The sequence below is a fragment of the Rhagoletis pomonella genome, unplaced genomic scaffold (assembly GCF_013731165.1).
Source record: "Rhagoletis pomonella isolate Grant_MI unplaced genomic scaffold, Rhpom_1.0 Rhpom_scaffold_00001, whole genome shotgun sequence".
Lineage (NCBI taxonomy): Eukaryota > Metazoa > Arthropoda > Insecta > Diptera > Tephritidae > Rhagoletis > Rhagoletis pomonella.
The window spans coordinates 4,879,931-4,907,745 of NW_023458555.1; the positions used below are offsets into that span (position 1 = coordinate 4,879,931).

The following is a 27,815-nucleotide window of genomic DNA, read 5'->3' on the forward strand; positions in this document are numbered from 1 at the left end:
ACAGCAACAACAACAAACATACGACGAATAGTAATAGTAGCAATAGCAATAGAAATAGTAATAATAGTAATACGAAAACGAAATCCAATAAAAGACAACAGAAACAAAAGCAACAACTGCCACTGCCACTGCAGCAGCAGCAGCAGCAGCAACAACCACAACAACAACGTCCTCCACTTTTAAGACTGATGAAACAAATTCGCTGTAATTCCTACTACAATAATGATAATATTACAATTAATAATAGTAACAATAATGCCACAAATATATTTAATGCATCACACAAACAAAAACAACAACAACAACAACAATACATCAACGCCAACAACCATAGCTCTAGCAATAGTAAGTTTAGTAAGAATGAATGCTCGCAATTGCAACATCACATGCACCACCGCATAGTACAACAACAACAAAAACAACAACAACAACAACAACAGCCACAACAGATATTACAACAAGCACATCACTACAATTTAATGCCATTAACGTCAATGTCAGCATCACATCAGCACAACAGTTTGCTTGCGCAGCAGCAACAACGAACCCAACAACAACAACAACAACAAAAGGATATACTAGTGCAACATCACCTCAAAGCAAGCAATTGCGCATCACTTCGATTGCAATTGCAACATTTGCGCTACTTCAAAATGCCAAATCTATCATTCTTGTATATGCTACTGATTGTCCTATCGTTCCTATCGCTCTTTCTGCCATCGATAAATGCACAAACATCAAATGCAATTGCACACACAGCTGCTGCCTCAGCATCGGCCAGAAATGGCATCCGCACGTCGCCGGTGGCCCTGGGCCGCAACGAGACTGGTAAGTTTGAAAGCAAAAATGTTTCCCAATTTCTTTGTTTAACGTTGCGTATTTGAAATGCAAAAAAATGTGGAAATTACTTTTAAGAATCGCCAATGAGGAGAAAAAAAAAACTATCACGAACCCTACTTTTCACAACTTTGATAATAAATAAGTTGTAGAAAGAAAAGCGTAAACTCAGCCTCAATTTATCAGCAAGCTCCTGTAGATGTATTAGTGGCATACATATATGAATGTATGTATATAAGGGTAAATAACCGCACAATCTTTTACCAAAGGCAACAACCATATTTAAACAAATTGCACTTGACCAACTTTGATGAAATCAAACATAAAAGTCAAATAAAATTCCGCCCAAATATGTATGTATGTATGTAAAAGTCTAATTGAGTTAAGCTCAAATTTTTATGTTTCCGTTTTGTATTTTACATTTTTTTTGTAATTTTTTGTTCAGGCGATTTACGGCTGAGAGACGCATTCGAAAAAATCATGCTTTGTGTTGAACTTTTCGTCACCTTTTCGAGCATAAAATAAGCATAAAAATGTAATAAAATTACTAAAACTGAAGAACAGCACAAAACATCTTAAGCTGCCGCTAAGTGCAAGAATAACAAACGAATATGTAATTTGAATTTAAATTCATTTACTAAATATTTAGATTAAATTCATTCATAGCAGTTGAGCTGATGCGTCAATACGTCAACAGGGTGACGTATTTACGAACCAGTGATGTTGCGAATATTTACATTTCACACATTCGCATTCGGAATTCGCATTCGCATCAAATGATACGAATGTTTTGCAAAAAAGTCTTATTAGCAATCTAGAAATCATTTTAGATTCCTCTACCGAAAGCGAAGGCTCGGATGTGGAATCTGGAGACATTAAGACATGTGAAATTGAAGCTCAATTGAAGGCCTATCTTAAAGAAAACGAGCTAATCTCGGTGAAAATCCTCTCTATTGTTGGCAAACTACTACTAACTGTTTAGTGCAGCCGGCCTTATATACGCCCCTTTTGAACTTTAGACTACAAAATATGACATTCGAAACATCCCTAGTACGAACACTTGTGAGTGGTAAAACAGGAAATTGAAATTCATGCAAGGAATGTTTTTTATATGTGTTTCAGAGAATTTTCAGTTAAAGAAACGGTCGAAATTAATACTCACTGGTTTTCTTAAAATTAATTATTAACTCAATCCCTTTCTCTTACTAAATAGAATAAGTACCCATGATATGCGCAAAAAATATACCTAATATATATATATAAAAGTGTACCTACAGGTGACACTGGGCTTTGTGTAAACTATTCGTGCATTTTTTTTTTCTTTTGCAAAAACATTTACATATTTATAAAAAAGAGAAAAATTAAATTGCATACATACATAGCTATGTAGTAAATTAAATACTTATTTATTATGGAAAATATACCAACACTTTACTTGGAAACCGATATTGCACTTACATAGCTCCATAGCTCACACTTTTCATGCACAAGAACTCGACAAGAGGAATTACGCGTTTGAGGATTACCATATTTTTTTTTAGTAAATTGTAGCGATGTTTCTTCGAAAACTACAGCAGTTCAAGTTATTAACTGTTTTCCTTTTTATAATCCAAAGGGAACCACCACTTCTTGCCACGAAGACCTACGACCCAATATTTTCGTCAAAACGGTCAAATCCACCCATATCCTTAGGCAATTCACTTGAAAGTTCGACCATTTTTTATTTATGAATCCAATTCCATCGACTTTTGTGACATGCCACTTAACGGCAATAATTTCACCTCTAGACTTTTTATAATTTCACCAGCAGTTCGAAACTTGCAATGGTCTTCTTGTAGGTTTGTAGAAACTTCTTCGTTCCAGTATCCTCTACCGCACGAAGTAAAATGTTGTTGTGACAGTTTTTTATGGTAATTTCTGTGCCGGAACGTCGATTTCTTCTTCCTCGTAGTAGTTTTCTTCAGTAATTATACTGGAGACCGAAGCATGCGACTAGAAAGATGCAGAATGTCAGCTTCGTTTTCATCTCCATCCGGAGGAAATATAATAATATCGTTGGGGTCTTCTTCGGCGTTCATCTGTTCGATAGTTTCATCTTAAGTCTATTTGCAAGACGTATACAGGCTCTAAAATCTCAGCACCACAAAGCAATACCACGAATATTAAACAATATGTAGTCCCCGGTGTAACCCACTTATGGCACAGCATATTTTGACCGTTATAATAATCAAGCGAAATTTATGATTTTATTAATAATTTATGCATGGCGTATGAGTAACATTCTTTCCTAATCAAATTTCATAAAAAAAAAATATTATGCATTTTCATTTGACCATTTAAAATATTATTTATCAATCAATTTTCTGCGTTGATAGCTTAATGTTTTTGTAAAATAACAGGCTTTAACACAAATCATAAGAATTTACAAAAACATTTTATTTCCAAATTTTGTCGCTGTTAAACTTTGCATTTTTTTTTTTTCATTCAAAATGCAAATTTTAATTTAGGACATCTTACGAGAATGACCTGATCTAGAAAAACGGTATACAGGGCCGTAAACTACGACCCAAATTTAAGTTTACGTGCTTCGGTGATTTTTTGGGTCACAAAAAAAATCGCCGTCTGATAAAAAAAAATATATGATAGTCTCCAGGTAACACTGGGAATTGAAGCGTTAACAGTCTGGCGCTGAATTCGATTTGGGCGGACCACATACATTCCTAAAACCTGGGAAAAATCGAAACTTGAAGAAAATATTTTACAAAAATTTTGACAATTTTCTGGATTTTCTAAATAAATATTATTGGAAAAAATCGATATTTCAGGTACTTCGATGAAAAATTTGTTCCTTTCACAACTTCATTAAAATATCCTCTGCCTCTTCTTCTTAGGTATGTATAATAAAATTGTTGACTGCTTTGTAAATCGAAAAACCCCATATTTTAAGAGTGCATTTTTTTTGTAGAATTTCGAATTTTTACGACAAAATTCTGAAATTTTCCGTTATATGTGAAGTATGTACTCATTTTAAGTTTTCTATACCAAGCGCAATAATTGCAATGAGTTTGGTAGAAATTAATAACTCGGCTACCGAGACACAGATATGTAGTCATAAGTGGGCGGTACCACACCCTTTAACCAAAATTTTTTAATAATTTCCTATTTTGCTTAGTTGTTATTGTAAATTCTGCACACTACCGATTTCAATCAGCACTGTCTGTCCTTAGTCCTAGAAAAATATGCGAACCAAATTTCGTTGACATAGGTATTTCAATTTTTGCTCGAGTTTTCGTGTGCGCAGACGGACAGTCAGACTTGGCTTAATCGATTTCTCGACATTTGGTATATGTATATGTATATCTATATAAAGTTAATATACATATATACCCGTTTGCACAAGTGGGCTCGGGTATAAAAAAGAAATGTGGAAATACAAGTCGCGTTGTTCACGCCCCACGAGATCACTTGCCTCAATCGTAAAAGTCTCTCGCAATATGTTTTACAAGGAAATTAAACAACGCCATTTGAATTTGTATTATACATACATATGTACACTGATACCATAGTATGTTTAGATGTGCGCACATCAGTATACGTACTACTACATACTTACAAAATACTTACAAGCAAATCAAAGTCGCAATCTCAGGCGCTTCAGGCTTGAGCTTCCGTTTGAAATCCATAGCACTTTGCTTGACTGTCTACTTATGTAGTTAGGTGTCGCGATCAGGTGCAGGTGGGAGGTAGCACAAATGTACATACATACATACATATAAATATATGGACGAAGATATCCTATACATACATACAAAATGTAGCTGTTAGTGGGGCTGTAGTAGTAGTGATATGTACATATATTTATTGGCCCGTGCTGATTGGCTACTTGCCTGCTTGCCTGCCTAGACGATCGACTATTTATATATGTATGTATGTATGTACATATGTTGTTTTTATGTTAATGTGTATACAATTGCTTATACATACATATGTATATCGCTGTTAGCCGCCTAAATAGTTGCTGTTCGCCACCAGTAAGCAATCGCTTTTTGTCGCGTTGCGGTAAGCACTTGTTGTTGTTATTATGCTGATATACATACATACATATATGTAGTAAGTAAGTGCACATGTAGATATTTATTTTTGTTGGTGTTGTTGATGTTGAGGTTGGATGTTTTGATTTAATTCTGCCACTACGCCTCATCAGTCAGTGAACGAGCGTGCGATTTTAGTTGCAAAGATATTTTTATTGTACATCCATGTGTAGTTACACGTTTACATTCCTACAAATATACGTATGTATGTATGCAAGTGTGCGTTTATTGTCGACAAGTATTCACCATATTTCTTGATAACAACAAGTACGCGCATACATACATAAATACATACATACTTGCGTACAGTCATGTATGTATTTGCTTTACTCCTGCTGTACATATGTATGTATGTATGTACAATTGGTTGTTGTTATTTCAGTTGTGCGGCGTTTCATTTTATTATTTTTCACATTAAGTATTATGCATGCATACAGACATACATACATACATACATATGTATGTATCTTTAAATGAGCTGCTTCTTTTTCGTGGGGCGTCGCATAGGCGGCAGCCATTTGCTTTCTTAGCACCAACAATAACAACAACATCCACAATATCGCCACCCATTACAGTCATGTAAAAAGTTAAATTCAAAATGACAGCATACATATGTATTTAAAACATGCTTCTGTATGTACATACATACATACATACATACATACATCTACTATATATTTGTGCGTATTTTGATTGTAATAATGCGCTATTGATTATTGTTTTTGATTTAATTCTATGTTTACAATTAGCGATATTGTAATCTATCTCATCGGTGCTGACTTATCTATAAAATAAATTTTACAAAGCCAAACAAAAAATTTTAAACTTTTTATTTTGAATTTTTAGTAAAATTTTGGGTATGCAGTTTTGTAGCTCGTTAAATTTTCGTGCAAATTTCAAGTTGCTGAGAATTCAGAGCCCTAAAAAATAATTTGTGGATTTAGGCATACTTTCAGAACACAAATTTTGATGTACATTGATTGATAATATAAACGGTAATTTACAGCTGATCACAGTAGTGACTTTATAATGGTTACCAACCAAGGCATATTAACCAGCTAGTAGCATTAGAGCAAAAAAAACAACATTTGCGTGTACATATTTTGTTGTTGCTTCTGGTATCGAAAGTGTCAAAAACTGTTCTGATTTTTTGCTTCTAAAGCGCGCCATGTGAAATACAAATAAAAATAAAAAATAAAGAATTGAAATTAGAAAACGGAAAATTGTTGCAACTTTCTTTTTTAGGAAATTTGTTCGCTTCTCAAAGCATTGATCCATCCTTTGCCAGGCCCCGTAATCAGCGGTTATGCTGCTGAGTTGGGCGAGCATTCCAAAAGCTGCTATTCAATCGCTCGTTTTGCATGGAAAAAGCTTTCACATGTGTAAATAGATTTTAACAATTGGGAATTTTTGTGAGAATAAATTAAATCTATTTGACAGTTTCGAGACCAAATAATTTGAAAAAAAAATAATAAATCAAATCAGCTGCTAGACTGATACTACCTGTTCAATGTGCCTTGGTTACCAACACTATTTCTCTGGGAATATAGTAGAATGTTTATATAAAATAGCAAAATCACTAAAAATTAAATACCAAACGTCGAAGGCAACCCAATATAGGACAATTTCAATCAAAATGTTTTGAATTAGTAGAACATCCCAAAAACGATATTTGTGCAACATGGCGTATGAGTAATACATTTTCGTATTCATATTCTATTGAAAATGGTAAAATAATATTTTAAACGACACTTGCAAATTTTAAACAACAATTAGTGTACTCGCATGTGCTTTTATAACAGTTGAAATTCTTGCTGACACACTGGTACTGGGCGGAAAAAAATAAAAAATTTTGAATATTAAATTTGTATATTTCAATGGTGTAGCCTAACAAAATGATATTTGAATAATAAAATGTATGATTTTTATTCAACTAAAACTTGAGATGTGTTTGTTGTAAATTTGGTTTTTATTGTTTTTATTGTAGGTTCATATGAAAATATAGAACTCACTAGACAAAAGAGAAAACAACCAGGGCAATCGACAAAATATTTTTATAAATGTCTATAAGCAAAATTACTCTTTATTAATGATTTGACACTTTCGATGGACAACAACTATGTTTTCTTCATCTTCTTTCGCTTTCTTACTACAAAAAAAATGAAATACCTGCATGTTGCGCATATTTGCGACTTTTAGTGTAACCTCATATAGTATCTAGTGATGGCATTTATCGTATTTTTAAGGCGTTTTTTGGTGTTAAGTTTACATGGGAGGTTTGTGTTAAAATAAACCATTTGCTCCCATTTTTTGGATGGTTTAGTTATAATTACGGTGACCATCCGTTCTGTTTTTTGCAGGACCGTACTGTTTTTCAAAGGTAGGTCCTGCGTAGTTTTCCAAACCTGAAAAACCTGAAAATGTACTGCTTTTTTCCAAACGTCCTGCATTTGTCCCGCATTTTATCCGTTATTTTAAAATTATCGGACAATGGATGGATTTTTTCAAAAAAAGTGTTTCTTGGTACTTTTCGTAGCTTTTCTTCAATATCTCATGAAAAAATCTCCCAATCAACGTAAGCGACTTACATCTCGAAGGGTATTGATGTGCCTCTTACCAAAATATATAACTTGTGGCCATGAAAATTATTAGTGCTACAGGCGACCATTTGCATTTTGTCGTCAAAGTCGAAAAAAGTGAGATTTTCAATCAAATACGCAGTTTTATTTGATTATTTTTTTCATTAGTTTAAAAATTCGATAAAGAAGATATATCATTACAGTAAATTTTAAGCCAAAGATAATGAATATCGGATTAGAAATGTAAATGCAATGAAGTAAAATCTGCACAAATTATAATCTTTGTAAGGGGCACATAAATACCTTTGTAACTCGTCGTTTACGTCGATTCATGATGTCGATTTTTGAAAAATAACTGCGAAAAGTACAAAAAACAAAAAAAAGGGTATTGTTTTCGTTTTGAACGACTCAAAATTTGCCTATAAAATAATCTTTTAAAGATTTTCACTTTTCGTGTAAGCTATTGTAATTATAATATGTTTCCTATACTTTTATAAATATTCATGTAAACAAAGATTAATATCGATGAAGAAAACGTGATTCGTTTTTAAAGTTTAAAATGTATTAAGAATTTAGAATCATAAATACTCTTTTGATATTTTTATACTACGTAAATATATGTAGGCATATTTTTGAAAAATTGTCCTTCATTTTGAATCCATATTTATGGTCACCGTAGTTATAATATTATTGCTAACATCTGGGCAAAATTTTGGAATGATATGTTTATCGGCCCGCCTTTTGCGGCATTTTTAAGGCGTTTAGAAGCTTAGGTTTGTATTGGTGGTAGGCTTTGCAATAAACCGATTCCACCTTATTTTACAGAGTTCACACATAACGTTACTAAAATATATGGACCAAATTTTTAAGTCATTTTTTATGTGCCTTTTAGGGCATTTTTAGGGTTAGATTTGTATGGGAGGTATACTTTAAAATAAATCGATAAAGTCCATATTTTTTTTTTTTTTTTTGAGTCCATATACAAGGTTATTACAAACATATGGGCGAAAATTCGGACACATATATTCATAGGTGCACTTTTTTTGGCATTTTTAAGACGTTTTTGAGGTTAGGTTTATTTGAGAGGTATGCTTTAAAAAAAATCGATCACGCCAATTTTTCGTTTTTTTATTCTTTATTTATGCCCATAAATGTTATATGCAGAAAATTTAGGTTCTTACTTCCCCGATTCCTTCTAATTTTTCCTAGAGTCGCTTTGTTCATTGGACTCGAATATTCCGAAACCTGTCTTGAACAGAAAGGAGAAAAGGGCTTCAATATTCTTGGTAATGTTATTACGAGTATTTAAAGCTAAAAGTTTTACTTACGATCTCTACTCTGCAGCATAGCGCAGTGCCACTAACGAGGCCTTCAAATAGTCATTTATAATATTAATGTATCCAGATGCGTTTCAATTTCCTTTAAGGAATGCCAATTCACTAACATTAAGCTATGGACATCCAAACCAAACTATGGCTAGGTGGAAACTATTATCGAAACTAATGCGAATACACTAATTTAAAATAATGGTAACCTTCCTCTGACCACTATATAAAATATATTTAAAAATAGTCGTTACTCTATCCGCTTTTAGGTTAGGTTAGGTTAATATGGCAGTCAGATCAACTCAGTTAGACCTTGAAAGTCCATTGCGATGCCACTGTGAAACTATTTTGCATGGAACTATTTTGAAGCTCTTATAAAGCGTAGGATTGTGGTTATCCTCTTCCTGATGTCTGCAACTTCTGCAATGTTAATGGAAGAAAATTCCAGATCTGGCATCTTCCGATTACTTTTTTTTTGCTTTGCTGTTCGTTTTCGTCTCAATAAAATATTAAAAGTGCATATTTTAAACATCGTTTTTAAGGAAGATTTTGTGAAGTTGTGGGGGTTATGGTTTTATCGGGAGTGTCGGGTAAGGAGTTTGTTCCGGTCCCGCCAGCCATATTTTTACAGATCTTCCCGATACCGCCCATCCCGGCCAATTTTAAATCAGTACCGTGGGTCGCGCTGGTCCCGCTATCCCGCGCCCATTTCTGGTCTTGTAGTTATACAAGTGTCTTCACCTATCGGCCTCCTGAATTATATTATTTATATTCCTTAATTTGCAGGTTGCCATGGGTATCCCAATTATAACACGGTTTTCGCTCAGTGGAGGATTGATGCCTTCTCTGGCAAGCTCATCGACCCTGCAATTCCATAGTATGCATAAATGTACGATTGATGAGTTTGACAAATAAATTGGATACAATAGAAGGATTCTCTAAGTCATGGAAACCACTTGCACCATGATTCAATAATAAACGGTTACATATATAATAGAATGATCGCGGCGAATAACGTTGTAAGCGACACTTCCCTCAAAACTAGTTTCTTCAACTGTAAAGATGTAAATATATATATAATTTTTTAAAGACAATTTTCTGGATGACTCCTATACCGAAAAAGCAAAAAAGCAGATCAAATGCGCTTGCGAAGGATCACAAAAATCTATTATTCTAATAAGATCAACATTAATATCAAAATTATGACAACATGTTCCTTATCTTCTGAGCCCATCTATAAAATTTTGGTTTTAGTTATATTCCTAGATAAGAACAAAATCTACAACGGTCAAAAAACGGCTTAAAAAATTGGAAAACGGCTGCCGGCCAAACCCAATTTTGTCCAGCTAAACAGGCCGTTGAACGGTTAAACTGGCAACACTGGCTACAAAGCATCACATTTACAATATGCAACTCACTCGCTCAGTCATTTGCTCGCAGTAATGGCAGCCAATTTTAAAGCAATATTTCAAAATAAAAGTGGTTGATTGGTGCGGCATATCAATTGATTTGAATTAAGAGGCGGGAATAACAAAGACTTAACAAATCAATATACATATATACATACCAACTACCTATTATGTTTATAGGTACATATTTATGTATGTATGTATATTTACTAGTATAGACATAATTAAATTACTTGAGTGTATTCATACATATGTATGTACATTGTACAAGTATGTACTGATAATAAAGTGATATTATTATTATTAGTGCGTCGGGTATACTCGCGCTGCGATCTAAAAGATCTATTGTGCTAAACCCTAATTGTAGTCACTCCAACCTTAGGCTATTCAAGAAATTAAGCACATTGGAGGGTGCCGTCTTCAAAATCTTGGATGGAGAAGACAATCGTTGCCCAAGGTGCATCAGTCTGCTATTCATGATTCGCGGGTAGCCACATAGAATGTGCTCTGAGGTATCCTCCGCCAGCCCGCAGAACCTGCAGTCCGTCTCTAAAGATCGTACCTTAACTTGCAGTGTCCTGTCAGGTAGCCTGTGAGAGTGCTAAGACCCTCCTGGCTGAGTTCACGGAGTCTTTCTGAGTTCCGCCGGGAAGGAGTTATGAATTTCTTTGATTGTCTCATTCCCTTTGACTTACGCCAGTGGGCAGCAATCTGAGATTCCTCCCCACTCCTAAGCAGTTCTGCAGTGAAAGGCTCGGGACCATGCATTCGTAGTCAGCCCTTTCATTGCCTTCAAGCCCTTTATGCCCAGGGACGCACCTCAGCGTAACTCTATTATGGGCTATTCAGAAGAGTTTTAAAATTGTCCAGGCCCTTAGTGTTGCCTGAATATCCGACATAATATTTATTCTGGCCCGTTTGTCCTTCTCCGAAGACATTCTCGAACACAGACTTCGATGCGAAGACTTCCGCCTGGAATATGCTTGGGATGAGCCCATTGGCAGACTTTTCTGGAACCTTGGTCTAAGCACGCCTGCCCCAGTACTCCCGTCTTCCATCTTTGGTCCATCGTTATACCATACTTGGGACCCTTTATTATTAGATATTATCATTGAATCCATAGCCATTTAGTTTAGGAATATCCTTTCGTATCATAGCTGTCGATATTGCTTCATAAGACGTATTGTCGCAAGCACAGTTACGTTATACGACACTTAACAAAAATATGTATGTGCAGTACATTAGGCCGTGCACATCTTACAAGCAAAATAAAAAGTTCGCCGTAAGTCCCGAAGTCGAAAGTATTTTTGCAAGGCAATTAAAAAAAATTGTCGGTGACATTTATGTATGTATGTACATTCGGCAATAAAATTTGTATTTTTTTTATTTATTCTACTGGAATAATCAAAGTTCGTTCTTAGCCAAATTTTTAATGATTTTTGGTGAGCTTTATACTTTAAGCTCTGGGGTGTACGGCGAATCTATTGTTTTCGGTCTAATGTAAATGCATATGTACATATATTGCAACAACAAGAGTAAGCAATGACAACCTTAAGCTGCATTTAAATTAGGCGATTCCATTCGCTCCTGTAAATGCCGATTCAAAAGTCGCTTTGCTCAAAGTAGGCAGCAAATCAACTTTTACAAGCGATTATCGTCTGTCAAAAAATCCCCTCAAGTAAAGTCAGCTTAAGTGAATGTAGCCGCAACGACGTAAATCACCAAATACAAAGTACGCAATGTACCTACATACACGCATCCATACGGTCATATGTAAATATTTATTACATTCATTATTGCATTCGACTGCTTCATGGCTTAATTTAGTGCGTAGCTTACTTTGTACTATCTACGACATCAATGCCCCGTAACTTTATTAACGCTGTGGCCGTATTTTTATTGCTTTTGTTTGCATTTTCGATTAATAATTATTGAACCACCCGCCGCGCAGTCGATTGAAGCGGACGACATGTCGTGTTGCCTAATCAACTCGATGCTGCGTCGTAGAAAATTGCAGGCACCACTCTGCCTCGCACACCACCCTATCCTGCATCTTTGTCTGGACGATGCGATGACTTACTTTTGGCCACTACGTTTCTCTGCACCTTCGATCAATATATCGCCCATTTGAATTGTAGCCAATGTTACCATATTCACACTTTTAACTGAACATCATAGTGTTTTAGACAAGCTTACACTTTTTCGAAAATTACAGTTTTGTAAAATTTTTGAGATTTGGAAGAATAAGTTAAAATATCTTTTTTGGTGTTTTTAGTAAATTTTTAACTGAAAAAGGGGCTATACTTAAGGTGCAGAGTTTCCTCTTTTGAATAAAAAGTGTGCCCTTTTCCAATCATACAGTTAAAACTCCGAAAAACTTTTCGTTTTTGAAGGTTACAGTTTCTTTTTTGTTTTTTTTTAAAATGAAGTTTTATCTTGGGAATTCACAGTTATTTGAAAATAAAATCTGGTAACACTGATTGCAGCTATAGTGCTGCTGCTCTATGTCTATGCTTAAATATTTGTTGACTTTTATTAATAACATTATTATTGTTTTTTTTTATGTTAGGCAGTCAATATTTGTCTATAATTCCCACTAGCAAACTTATTTATTTTCGCGGCCAAACAATTTAATGAGCATCAATATTGCGGCATAACACCAACGGCATACATTTTACTGCGGAAATGCACACATGAATGCCATACATATGTATATAAAGCATGAACATAAGCTTATAAGTAGGTTAGGTTGAGTTATCCTTGTTGCCGTCATCCTGTACATGGGCCCATTGTGATGCCGTATTAGAGACTCCTAGCCGCCCTCCTCCTACCTCAGAAATGGAATCAAATTGTACACTCAAAAGAATATCGAAGAAGCCAGTGTCGACGAGCCCTTACCAAAGTGGAACAGTGGCATAGGTAATGAATGCTCCACGCTTTCGATTTCCTCCTCAACGCGACAGCTACGACAATAATCGTTTGGCTGCAAATCCATCCGAGCAGCGTGGGTTCTTATAAGGCAGTGCGCGGTGAGAACTCCAATAACATGGCGGAGCATTGTTCGCTCCAACGGAACGTAAGAGAGGGCAAGATCTACGCTTATCTAACCTAGGCCAGATGTGGCTTGCTATCCGTGCACGTGGGCACCGCAGACCATCTTGTTTTTGCCCGTCCGATGAAGTTATTCTGCAGCCAGAGTTTATAAGAAGATAGCGGAGCGCTCGCATTACGAGCGGTGCTGATCGCAGACAGTAGGGTTCCTTTCCGAGCCAGCTCGTCTGCAGCACAGTTGTCCGGTATGTCACTATAACCTGGCACCCATATAAGTAAGTGTGGAGTACATTTTGCGTTTGCAAACGGAACGCTGTTGACAGCCTTAGATAGATATATGGACAATAATAGCTAGATGACTTCTGCTTGAAAGATGCTCGGATATTTCCCCATAGGAACAGAGATCCTCGCCCCGGGTGCGACGATTCTAGCACCTATTCCTTCTAGGGCCTGGACAGCCTTCAATAAAGGGATTAATTATTCTTAAAGCTGTCTTCAAATTTGTCGCTAATTTTTTGACCGGCCTCCAGTAGAAAATACGAAAGTTTTTCCTATTACAGAGGAGTACCTTTAGCCGCAGAACAAACCAGGACAGTCGTTGCTATTTATATATTTCCGCATCAGATAACCAGGCGTCGGCTTAAGGCCCTTGGATCTGTAAGTGTTACTTCTTAGCTAATAAAACAATGATCAGATTATGGTACAGCTCTAACTGACAGATAGACATGTGGTTGCAATGACCTAGGCGCCGGGTCACAACAGCAGTGAAATTACCGACGCACTGACCGAAATCGAACCGTATGTGGATATTGTAAGGGCATAATCGCTCTCTTGTTCCTATGAGCGAGTACTTACATATATCAATCTCTGTCTGTCGGTACAGCGAAATGTGCCTAACTTCTAAGTGGAAAGATGTACATTCCGGCAGGACCACTAGAAATTTTTGGCTCTACTACTCTACAATAATCTTTCCACAGCTTATAAAGTATATACGCGTATATAAGCTATTTTAATTCTTAAATGAATTTAACAGTTTTGTATAATTTCAAGCTTGCTGAACAATTTCGCAACATCGAATGTGTTATTTATACCAAAATGAGGCAATGGCTACCAAATAATAAAAAAGAAAAAGAAGAAAACCTATTTTACTCAAATTCACGAATTATCGAAATGATTGTCATTCTACAGTTGCCATTAACAATGCAAACAAGCTCTGCTATAATCAATCATTGCCCCACTCAATAATTCAATATGCAAAAACAATCGCCATTTAAAAACACCTTCATTTATTCATTATGGATCCATCGAATTCTAATAAAAAATGCATTAGTTGTTCATTAAAACTTGGCTGATCACTTAACCGCTTAAGAGCTCAAAAATAAAATAAAATAAAATAAAATAGAATCGCAATCGCAATCGAATTGAAGCCGTTAAAAGTACGCTATAACAGCCAACCACTTAGTGATCAAGCAAAAAATGAAAAATACGTATGTAAATATAGAAAACAATAACAAAAAAAAAAATGTTGAAAATCTCAAAATAGTACTGAAAGTGATGCCGTCACTCGCCGGCGGCAAGTCATTGACCATATAATTGTTGCTAAATAAACATTTCGGTAAAAGAATATTTGCAATTTCAAACACACACACACACGGTCAGCCAATGAATGGCAAAGAAATAAATGGCAATAATAAAGATTTGACAATAATTTGGCAAATGCATGACGCTTTCGAAAATAAGTACAAATCACGCTTTTAGGCGCATCGCATTCGGAAACATCTGTCAATGTCAGCGTGACTTGCTCCGCAGATTTTTCTCACCCATTTTTTGCATACTCAAATACATACAGATTTGCGAAATTTCGCAACAATTTAAGTAAAAACATTTTTTTTTTTTTTTGCAAACCAGCGCACATCTGCTCAATCGACGGTTTTGACATGTGCGGCAGGCAACAACACCGCGAAATTAACAATTGCTCGACGTTCAAGTGCGAACGACAGCACACAGCAGCTGACATGTAGCAACAATATTGCTACACTTGCGTGATTTTTCCATGACCGTCAGTCACATGAGTTATGCTATGTTCAGAAGGCAGTGAAGTGAAAGCGGAGTGCAGAGCGAACAAGAGAAACGAATTCGCGAAAATATTTGCAATATTTATGTTTTTTAGTGATTACCGACTGACTGATGCTCGGTACAAGAAATTAAACTGCGAGGTTTTTCGTTATTAAATATTGCGGTAAAGTAGCACACTTTGGTATGTACCCATTGTTTTTTAATGTACATACATTGTCTTCAAAGATCACAAAACTCTGTATCATGTAATTTTTATCAAGTCATATAATGAAGGATTAAAATTGCTCTCACAAAAGTCTTACCCTGCAAAAATCATTGGACCATGTAGTCTATTTGTGGTATATTGGAGTACTTACAAAAGTGTTCCTCTGTCATGCTGTAGCGGACCAACTCGTGTCTCTGCGCCAGCTTATTGTTTGTTACCCGATCACTGCTCGTGTTTTAACGAAATGTGATTGAAGTGGAGCATTTGAAAGCACATTTGCATGTCTGGCTGTAGCTGAACGTGTAGAGATGCTCGCTGTTATTTCTTAGCTCCCAGCATATTCGGGTTCGAATGCCGTCAGAGGCAACATGTAATTTTTAATTTTTGTCTTGGTTTTTATTAATTTCGAAAAAGCATTTGAGAAGTGAAGAACAAAAGCGTGTACAAACGAAAAAATATAACAACAATGCCACTGTTAATATGTTGGAGTAGTTTTGTGCTACTCTGATGTAATGCAGGGATGGAGTATATGGTCCTGCCCTAGGACATCACAATGTTAATTGGACCATATTTTTTATATGAATTGTGGTTAATTTTGGAGTACTCCATGGCCCTTAGGGAGTACTCTCTACATGCATGAATGGAGTAGTCGCGATTTTTGCAGGGTAGTATACCTTGATGTATGTTGGTATGTATATAGTATCATCTCAGCGACATCTACAGTGATTATTGCATAGTGCAAATAACCTAATAGAACCTTAGGTTTGGTTAGGTGGCAGCCTCACACACTTGGACGATTGTCTTTTGTAATACCACATTCTGAACGGCATCCAATACTTAATTAATAAAACGCTCCGAGCCGATAATGTATTTACGAATTTGGCTAACCTCAATTACCCGGAGCTCCTCGGGGCTATTAAGTATGCAGTAGTAGTAGTATGCCCACCAAAAGTGAGAGCTGTGGCTTTGTGAGTATGAGGAGTGCCCACCACCGCCCCCTGTCCATCCTCGGCCAGAAGGACCTTGCAATCGCGCATGTCCTGGTTCCCGCCCCGCGCTCGCTGAGCTGACATGAGGCCCAACTATCCAAGAGTGGACCAAAGGTGATCAATGGCTTTTTATCCTGCGATAATGTTTCACGAGTACCTTTCCTGGTCAATTCCTCGCAATGTCGCTATGACCCGGCTCCCAAATTAGTTTAATACAGCAGTACTCTGACGCGACCGAGAGTTAGAGCAGACATTCTTTAACTAAGTTAGAGCGCACCTACAACGTACTCAAGGCCCTGATATATTGACGCTTAGCTATTAGAAGAAATGCTCACCTCCCTGACTGTCTTAGCACTCTAGAGCAGTGAATCCACCGCCTCCTCGGTAGCAGCCACTTCCGCATGGAATACACTTAGTGCTGATGGAAAGCTCCCGATTTAAGACCCCACCATTTAGTCCGCAGTGCCCCACTAATACCAATTAAAGCAGCCCGTAGCCTTTTCCAGTGGTAAAAATTTAATATTAATATTGCCTCAAGTATTTAGTTTTAAAACCTTGGAAATTTATAAAAAAAAAATTATAGAATCAAACAATTTTCAAGGCAGATCGAGAGGAAGGAAAATGTAAGCTGTTGCAAAATCGCTAAGTCAAATGGAGAAATACTTGCTGTTTTTTTTTCGCTTAATAATATTTTTCTTGCTGTTCTTTTGTTGTTTGCAATGTTGACGTGCTGACTTTCAAGTGTCAATCAAAAATAATTTCCTATTCCCGGGCAATGCTCATTCATTCATTGTTGCCAATTGGATTTTGATTTTTTGTATCTCTCTGGCGGCATGCTTCTTATTGTTGCCAATGGTGGTTTGGCAAATTACGGATAGCTGACAGTCCATTTTGTGGACGTTCACATTTTGACATTTAACACTCAAAACATGCGTCAAAGAGAATGTTATTTGATAATTTTGAATTGAACTGTGAACTAATTATTTCGACAACTATTTGTAAGTAATCAATTTCCGAGTAGAAAATTAATTAACATTCTCAGACACGAATAGCAACTTATTTTTTCTATGTTTATTTTTTATATTATTAATACAAAAAAGAAGGTAGTTTCATTGTCACTCTTTCGTCGCCATATTGACAACCTGACAATTAAGTATATTGTGACATTTCATGCTACCGTATCCACAATCTAAAATCCTCCAAATTTTGTTATTAATTTTTTGTTTATTTACAAACATTTTGTACTTACCATCGAAATTTGAACAAGCAAAAGGTATTTTTTTAATTGGGTGCTGCTCGATTATTTGTACACTAATTTTGGGTTATTTTGTCCAAACGCTTAACCCAAAGCAAAAAACTTAAACACACACGTGTGGTCAAACAATTAAAAGTTAGTTTAAAATAACGATTTAAAATTTTTAGATACTAATTTATGAATAAATTCGGTTTGAAATATGGACCTTTTTGTTAAAAAAATATGTGGTCGGGCGAAACCGAAGTTAACATTTTATCTGCCAAAATACTAATTTTACCCCGATTTTCAATGGTTTTATTAATGTGAAAATAAAGTTTTTTGCAAGAAGTTATCGAATTTTATGTAAAATGTGAACGTTTTTAAGATAAGATATTAATTATTTTTAAAAGATTAATGTTAATACAACTATTTTATTTATACACCCAAATTTAGTATATAAAATCCCCTTCAACCAGAAACTGAAATTAGGTAAGGCCGCTTCGAATTTTTTACAATTGAGCAATTGTCAAAAATCTCCCTTTTAAACAAAAAGTTGTTTATTGAAACGACCTTGTTTTTTGTATCATTTTATATTGTATTGTATTGAAAAAAACACATATTTATAAAATATTTATACACTTCTCATTTTCGCCTGGCAGTTAATATGAAAAATTACTGCATTGCCAACCCACGAAATCATGTTGTTGAAAAAGTCACAAACACTTTTTATGTCATTTAAAATGCTTTTATTTTATTGCAGCTATAAATTTGTTTGAATTACATACATACACATACATATGTATTTCGCGATGTATTAAATGAATTAGGTTCCATCTCGAGATTGTTTGCTTAATGATAATGGAAATATTCTAGGGTAATTTTAGATGTGGGTTCTAAATTTAGAATGATGGCGAGGGTTTTATACAAAATTTCCATACAAATTGCAAAAATGTGTTAGAACGAAAATCGAGTTACCAACTGAAGATATATACAAATATATATATAAATACAAATGTGCTAGTAGATACATGGATATGTACATATGTATATATATGCATAGTAGAAGCAAATCAAATATAAATATATTTTTTGGACAAGTTGATTGATGACTGACTGATGATGGAGACATGGTGGTGGTCTGGAAATAGCTACATATGTATGTATGTATCACTAGTAATGTAACGGCGGCTGTGGTGTACTTTGTAAGTCATTCAGAGTCCGCAAGAAACTCCGGAAGCATTTTCCAGACTAGACAGAGCATACTTTGAGGTGCCATCAAATTATAACTTAAAAAAGTTTTGTTACATGGCAGTTGAGAAGTGCGTGTGCAAAAGTTGCTTAAAGGAAATTTACGAAAAAGCAGCATGTATTTCGGTGTCCGGTGTTAGCAGCCGCGCCTAAACAATCTAATTGGCTTATTTTTAAGTTTTATTACCAAAATTTCTAACAAATTGAAAGCACATTTGTATTTGGAATTTGTTTAGTATTCATTTCACATCCCTTCGCATCTTCATCGATTAAGAATCTGTCTGTATAGCGTATTTAGTTAAATTTATTTATTCTTTTTAATAAATTAGAAAACCACTAACTTACCAGGTATTTAATGTGCTCAGAAAAAAGTCGGTTTATACAATCCTTTGTTTCATTTTTTCTATTTAATGAGCAAGCAATCAGATAAATATGTATATGTATTTTAATAATTTCGTTGAAAAATATTTCATTTTAACTTTTTACTGCGCTTATTTAATTTTTATTTCTACATATTTTGCATGGAAAGATTTTATTTACAAATCACATTTGCTTTGCTTTAAAGTCTGATTAAGACTGTATTAATTTCAATTAATGTTACTCAAAAAAAAAAAAATAAACAATCAAGTCGCCCATTTGCATAAAATAAAGCAACTGGAAAAAACTGCATTTTTTTTAGGAAAAAAATGTTGAACCTGCTTAAATGAAAAGAGGTGACTTTGCTGTTTATGAGCTGCATAAATTAAGAAGACATAAAATTTTGTTTACATTTTTCTAATTAGAATTTAAAGATTACTGTTTTGGATTTGAATTAGAAAAAATGTTTATAGGCCATCTGCAAGGTCACACGATGGCTGATAATTGAGTCTTTGATTTGTGAACTACAAGCCCACTGGGCACTCTCAAATCAGTTAAGGATCAGGGATTGGCATTGGTTGATCGTCAACTGTTTCATACTCAATGAATACCGCTGCTTTGTATGATTAAAATAATTTCTTATTCTTTCAGCTGCGTTTGAGTTCAAAACGTATATTTCATACCTAAATATTTAAAGAAAAGAAAATTAGCTATTTTACCAAACAAATGCGATGAGAATTTTCTGCTAATTTCCTACAAAGGCCGTAGGCCAACGCAAGGCACAGAAGTGCAGCCAACTGTACCTATGTAGACATATCGCATTACCTTTGGCGCCACTTGGCTGTTACAACTTAGTTAAGACCGCATACGCTATATCTATGTATACATATATACTCGTATATATTTGTGTACATACATACATATGTAGGTATGTATATATTTATTTACGAATGCATATGCCTGGATATTTATTTATGTTGTTGTATTGTATTGAAAAGCTTTGTTTTCGCAATGTCACCTTAAGCATGAAAATGAGACACTCGAACAGAGATTACGGAAAGCAGCATTTTTTTATTAATTAGTGACTTGAGTGTTTACATAAAAACATTCCTATTTATCACTATAAAAGTAGATCTTGAACTTCAAAAAATTTTCAAAATAAAATTATGTACATCAAAAACTAATTTGAATGCAATTAAATGCTTCTGTAGGGAAATAAAGGGTGGTCCAGACAATGTTTTTTTTAATCATTTGCTAGTTTTACACTGACAGCTCTTTCTCGCAGCAAATTTTGACAGAAATGAACGAAATGAATCAAATGAAATGGGCAACGATTTTGCTCGAAAAATCATCTTTCCTGACGGAACGCATTTTCATCTTCGCATCTGCGGTTCGTAAAATATGCACATATCTTCGAGAATCCAATGCATCATTCAGAGAACAAGGCAATCGTGAGATAGAGACAGACATAGTCACCATGTTATTGTAAAGCGGGATTAACCTGATGCCCTACTATGAAGCCAGCCGGTCCAGCAACATGAATGGAATTGTCTTCCATAAATAAGTGATGGGCGAGTTTGCTCTTTCGAATAAATCAACAATATACCGAAAGAAGTCATTCTTGCTCATTTTTTTTTTATTCTTAAAAAGAAATCACTATATGGACCACCCTGTAAATTTGTATAAAAAATACGACTAATTGTAAGTCGAACGGTGACGATGCCGGTTTAGTAGTAAAACAACTCTACACACAGTAAAGTTTCGCAAGTGGTTGATATTTATCTAAAACTTTGCAGTTAGAAATTTAGTATAAGGACTGCTCTACCAGTGCCTATGAGAGGGTTATTACTCTGTAGCATTTTAAGTGCTTTGAGAAACTTAACGATCCTGCAGAAAACAATGATATCCATGTTCTTTGAGTATCAGGTCACAAGGGCATAGAGGCAAATGAGGAGCGGGACAGCTTAGGCAGATAGATAGAAACCTCGGCTTCCACAGGGCTGGAACCGTCCTTTGCAGTAGGTAAAAATCAGACAAGGGCTAAAGAAAGAGATAATAGGAATGAGATATCGGGACAGGCGAATCACGACAGCTTTCCATCAAGCTAAGAGCTTTTTAGGGGAGTTTATAAACTGAAGAGATAAAATTTCTAATCAAGAACGTCTGTCTGAAACCAATTTATTTTCAAGCCGGATTGACATGCCGAATACGAACCCTGAAGCTCTGACCGGAGGAAAGCTCTGTAATACTACAATCCACATTAAGTCCTAAAACTTAGCTTACTTAACAAAAACTTTATTTTGACAATTCTTTTTCATTCAATTCAATTCAATTTGATACAATTCTAAAGATCCTTTACTACGCCCAGATTTAATTAAACTTTGCATAAATATGTAAATCTGTATGTACCTAAATGCAATTGCACTTTTCTTTTGTAGTTATAAATACTTATGTAAATATGTACTTATGTGGCTGGTTGGGTTAATGTAGTAGTTTGTGGTTTCATAATACTTCTACGTTTTTCCGCCTTTGCTGCGTAAACTTCTAATGAATATGTACTTCAATGCCTAACTGCCAACAAGCTACCCAATCGCCTTTGTTATAGAGCATTTGTTATTCTTAAATGGAGCTTAAGATCCACACATACCCTGTACACACACATATATGTAACCACATAGACATAGTCATACACATGAAGGATATTTCGAAGTAGTTTTTTTTTAGTTGAAACTCGTTTGTTCTACTTTGTTGCTCACTTGTTATTACGGTTGCTATACCTTCTGCATTGCGTTTTCTTTGCTGCGGTTGTTTTTTTTTTTTGCTGTAATTCATACGCTTGCACGCATAATGAGATACTTACGTATGTACATACATACATATGTATAAAAACTGACTTAGTTGCTTAAGCAGCTGTAAGTCGAGACGAACACGCATACATTAATATCCACTTACTCCCTGTCGGAAAATCAATTACTTTGAAAGCAATTTAAAATGTACTTTTTTATTAACCACAAGTAGTTTGAATTCTTCCTTTTTTCTAAGTAACTTTATTAATATGGTGCTGTCCTTAAACCAACAACTACTTTAAAATGCATAAACTGCATAAATATTTAGTTTGTCTGCAACTACTTTGTCAATTGATTAATTTCTGAGGCAAGTCAGTTATTTCCAATAGGGCTGCTACTGCTTATTTAACAGCTTAAATGCTTACATACAAACATACATACTTTACACCCTAGAAATGTGGGTACTAGCGATGCCAAAATATGAGGAAAATTGTGATCCCGGGATTTCGAGATATTTTTTAAGTAATTCCGGGATCACGCGATTTATTCAAAACTTAATATCTGAAATCATTTAAACATATATATCGCTAGCTTAGAGTGAAAAGTTGCTAACTTCACTTTTTATGAAAAATCATATTTTGATACAGGAGACTAGGTAAATTAAAAATGCATCGTTTCGAAAAGGGTAAAGAACCTTGTTTTATGTTTTCTCGTTCATATTCAATGACAGGAAAATTTGCTAAGTCTTAAAAAATCTCCGAAAATTCGATAAGGCCAAAATAGTTCGAAATCTTTTAATATGGATCGAATCCCTCTGTCTCGCTTTGCTGTAAACAGGCGAATGTTGTATTCAAAATTTTGCGAAATATGAAGAAAATGGCTATACGAGGTTTTTTCCTCTCCTGCATAATTTTTAAATTTAGTAACTTTGCACTCTAAGCTAGCGATATTTATTAAATCAGAAAAATTTTGAAGTAAAACATTTTTTAAATTGTATTTAAAAACCATTTAATTGAGGAACTTTACTTTTTAAAGTAATGATTAATAAAAAAAACAACATTAAACAAAAATATACAAAAACAATTTCTCTAAACATGTTTATTCTACTCAATAAAGAAATGACGAGTGGTGAATTGTTTGCCTTTTTTCGCAATTTACTCGGATTCAGCGGGTCGAAATACATGTTGGTGGGTTGGTCTGGTTAAAAACACACAACCCTTTTTTGTGCCGGTGTTGTTATTAATGCACTTAAAATGTGTTCGTACGAGCAGCCATTCAAAGCGGAGTCTTCTAATCTTGAGCTGATGTTTTTACATACAAAACCTACTGATGAAAAACATACTTTGGCCTGAACACTTTTGGGCTGAACTGTTAAAAGGTAGTCATAAGCCAGCTTGAAGATGCTTCAAGATTCATAAACAAGTTCTTGCCATCAGTTCGATATTTCATGTTTCAGGATGCCCGGGATTTTCGGGACCTCAAAAAAAACGGGATTGGCATCCCTAATATGTACCTATGCAAGTAAAAATTGTATCTGATGAAAAAAACTTGTCACTAGTTTACACTGTGACACAATTTCACACGCAGCGTGCGACATGGCTTCGGCTTAAGGCGTGAAAAATACGACAACACCACAGTTGACCAGCTTGGTGACCTCTAGCAGTGCGTTATCGAAGCTCGAGTGTAGGAAGTGACACTAATATACGTGTTGCGTAAGGGCCAATCTGTTATGTTTATCATATACAACGCACACTTATCATCCATTCTTCTAATCGTAAATACCTTAACTTAACGTTGGCTAAACTTAGGGCAAAAACCCGCAAGCTCTTTAACAGAGTTAAAGAACCGATGAATGGGAGACGTAGAAACATGGACTCTTTTTTTTTTGTACAGGGATCAAGGACCCTACAGGAAGCGGAAGCTTCCACAGAGTCCTAGGAAAGAACGATCACTAATATGTAAGGGCTCCTGAAAGAACCCGACGGTTCATTCTCGAACAGAGGTGAGTTTTCCTGACTGTTTGCCACTAGGCATAACCAGAACCATCCACAAGCAATTTGGGTTAAAAGAACCCTGCGCATCAGATTGGAGAATTGCCAAAGGACGGTTCGACGAGAATAGAATAAGATGTGCTATATCTGACCCTGGAGCAGATGACATTTTCGCAGCTCATCTTCAAAAGGGATTCCGCCCCGCTTGCTACCCTTTCTGATACCGCTCTTCAGAGCATGTTTTGCGTGGGGTCCCTTCCACTACAATGGCATGAAGTGACGGTCTGCTACACCCCAAAGGTGGGGGAAAAATTAGCAGACCAACCGAAGTCGAACCGACACATTAGTCTTACGTCGTTTCTACTGAAAACAATTGAGAGAATCGTAGAATGGTATATCAGGTAAGGGTTGCTTACCGGGAACCCTTTGCATAGGTACCAATATGCCTACCTTCCAGGAAGACCTACTATCCACACCATCGATTTATTAGTCAACTCTTTAAACAACTACAAGTCTGATGAGTCAGAGATTTCTTGAATCCGCTCCATTCGACCTTCAGCTGTTAAACTGCCAAATGTTTTCCACAACTGAGGTAAACTAAAGCTTTTGGTCTAAAGATTCTGAACTAAATGTAACGAATAGCCGAGAAATTTTTTTTCTTCAAAGAGTGAGCTACTTATCCAAAGTCTCCATTTTAGATCTTCTTAAGTGCTCGATACTCAATTCTTACATACATACCTATGTACATACATATGTATATAAAGGTAAAATTATGTTATCGCTAAACTCAACTCAAAATTATTTTTCACTACTCGAAATTTTTCTTGCTAATAATATTTTGCCATTTATAACACACAGATGCACTTATTTACACACACATGTTTATGTATTTTGGAAAATTTAACATAAACAACCGATTATCTGTGGCATTGTAAAATGCTATTATTGAAAGTAAAAAAGCAAAAAAAAAAACTAAAATGCCTCTTTAAAATTCCAATTCCTCATCATTGCGCTGAAATTATGCTAATCCTCTCATGCGCAGATTTTCCGCTAGTTTTATTTATTTACTTATTTTTTTTTTAACAATGTTTCATTGTTTATTGCAAAATAAACAAAATCATAAAAAAAAACTTATAAAAATTAGAAAGAATAACGCAAAGTTTAAAAATAGAGGGATTACTAACTAAATACTCGCCAAAAAAAAGAAAACAAAGCAAAAAATACACAAATACAAAAATTAAATAAAAATAAATAAAAACTATAACTCAGTAGTTTAAATAGTCCAATAGTGGGTGTCTGTTCGCAAGCATGCGTGGGTGTTTTCTCTAAAAAAATGTTACTCATTATAAAAATAGTGCAACAACAAAAGCATATAAATTTAACAAACAATGCAAAGGCCAATGCAGCACCAATAGCAACAAAAACAAGAGCGTGATTAGCATTAGCCGCCAATAGGTAGTGTTCTCCGCAGATTAGACGATAAGGGGTGTCAAACATCGTCGGGCATGGAAGCTGGCATACATTCTAATGTAGTACCCGTAGATGCATACATACATATGTTTCAATAACAGGGTTTAAGTTGCTGTGTTTCTTCGTTTTTGTTTTTTTTTTGTTGTTGTGTTTTTTTTTTTCTACTGTTTAGCTGCTTGTTTGCTCATCAGTTGGCTTGGCTTTGCGGCACGCACAAATGCCACCATCCATTTAATTCAAATAAAGCGATGAACAAACACAGTTGTCAAACACTTATCAATCGCTTTAGCACTCTGATGTGTGTATTCACAGCATCCAACTGTCACATAAATATCAGTGTCAGCGGGGCAAAAAACAAAGCGGAACAAATCAAAAAAATATAAATGATCTACATGACTAAGCATAAAAATAGATATTTATATGTATGTACGTTAGGGTGGTCGATAAATGCACAGAACAAAAAAAGTTTTTGGAATTTTGCCGCTGCCATATAGAATATAGAAAATAAGGAGACCGGCCGCGGCTTTGAAGTTTCCCATATATTTTAAATAAGGAAAATGTATTTTTTGTAGAATTACTATAAAAAAATTAAAAATAAATATTTTTTTGTTGTTTCTTCTGATGTGATGGTTATAAATACTTAAAATAACAATTTTTTTTATGGAGACGAGGTTATCGGTTATAAAAAATAAGTTAGTAAAATTTTAAATTTATTCATGCATCGTAATTTTATTTTTTGAAGATTTCTGGGAAAATTGTTAGATTAATTTTTTTTTAACGATTTTCCCATAAAATACGAAAAAAAACTATGGATCACCCCAATGTACATATATATATACATGCATATAGTCGCAACAAATAAATATCCGACTAATACAACTAGTGATATTTTAAAATAAACTATGTTTTTCGTTGGAGCATGTCCTACGATAGGACTAATTGCACCCTTTTATGTAAATTATGTAAAACCCGACTAATTAGTATCCAATCGCCCCGCGGAGAACTAATCTCGGTACTGCTCACTTTAGAGGTTAGTCAGACAATTTTTTATAAGGAACATCTTGTGTGCGTAGGTACGTCTAATTTTATTGTGATTTAAATTGTCCGAAAAATATTACCGCTGTGTTTTAGTGAGTTTCTATTGAAAACGACGCCAGAAATAGGCGACGGATGAAAGCAAAAAAGTATCCAACACAGAGTGAGGTATGAATGTATGTATGTATGCATCTAATACATAGATGAATGTATTATTGTTCACGTAGATTCCGGACTCACATGACTCACATCCGCATTAGTTAATCTCACTTGGAAAATGTATTTAGTTCCACATTTTAGATAGATTTGAAAATAATTTACATTCCGAAGCCATGACAGATTTGGATGAGGGTAATTTGTCGTAGATAAATACATACTTGAATGTGCATAAATTTATTATTTTTGGTATTTTTGGCAAAATGTTAATGTGGGTCTTAATGAGAAGAAATCAAATAAATTTAGAACATTTGTATTTTGGAAATTATTTACATTCGTTTCTTAAATTCTTAGTTAATTTCCATAATTTAACTTTGATAATCAAATGCAATTAAGTGGGACGATAGACAGGAATTCAGCTGTAATGTGCAAGTGTCCGATCGAGAGGCGATCTCTCTATACACCGACTGAGCTGGAGTCTACTCCTAGAAGCTTGTAAAATCTTAGACAATAGACTCGGATATAAGTGCAAAGCAACAATATATTCTGACAGCGTCACTGGTTACCAAATCTAAGCTAGTTGGGGAAGGCAAAGTGACACTGAGCTCAGTGCCTCAGTCAACTACCGTCTCTCTTGTCTGACTTCCCGGGCATAGGAACATAGAAGGCAATAAGAAGGCGGATGAGCTGACGAAGGTTTGGATGAATCTGAAGAAAAAAATATCCCCCGCGAGAAGTGCATCAAAATGGCGCTAATTGTGTCCTGGACAGCGACTGTGAGGCACTGCAACCAACCAACCACTATTCGGTATTACCTCTTAGTTAATTTTTGCATAAATCACAAATTACAATATGGCAGATGTGCAAATATTTGTTTCATATTGTTAAAACATTTAATTCTAAATACCAAATTCCATAAATTTTTCATCCATATTTTCTGTTATTGCCAACACCTTCTGTGAATTTCACGAATTCC

The 27,815-nt window shown here is 35.1% G+C and overlaps 1 protein-coding gene across 1 annotated transcript in view; it reads left to right on the plus strand.

Annotated features, from left to right (window-relative positions):
- The first annotated feature begins 6 nt into the window (after positions 1-6).
- Positions 7-27,815, plus strand: part of LOC118736553 (insulin-like receptor) — a 76,405-nt gene continuing 48,596 nt past the window's right edge. The window contains exon 1 of the mRNA XM_036466613.1: positions 7-828. Coding sequence (XP_036322506.1) covers positions 189-828 — 640 coding nt within the window. The 5' untranslated portion in view covers positions 7-188. The remainder of the gene's footprint in view (positions 829-27,815) is intronic.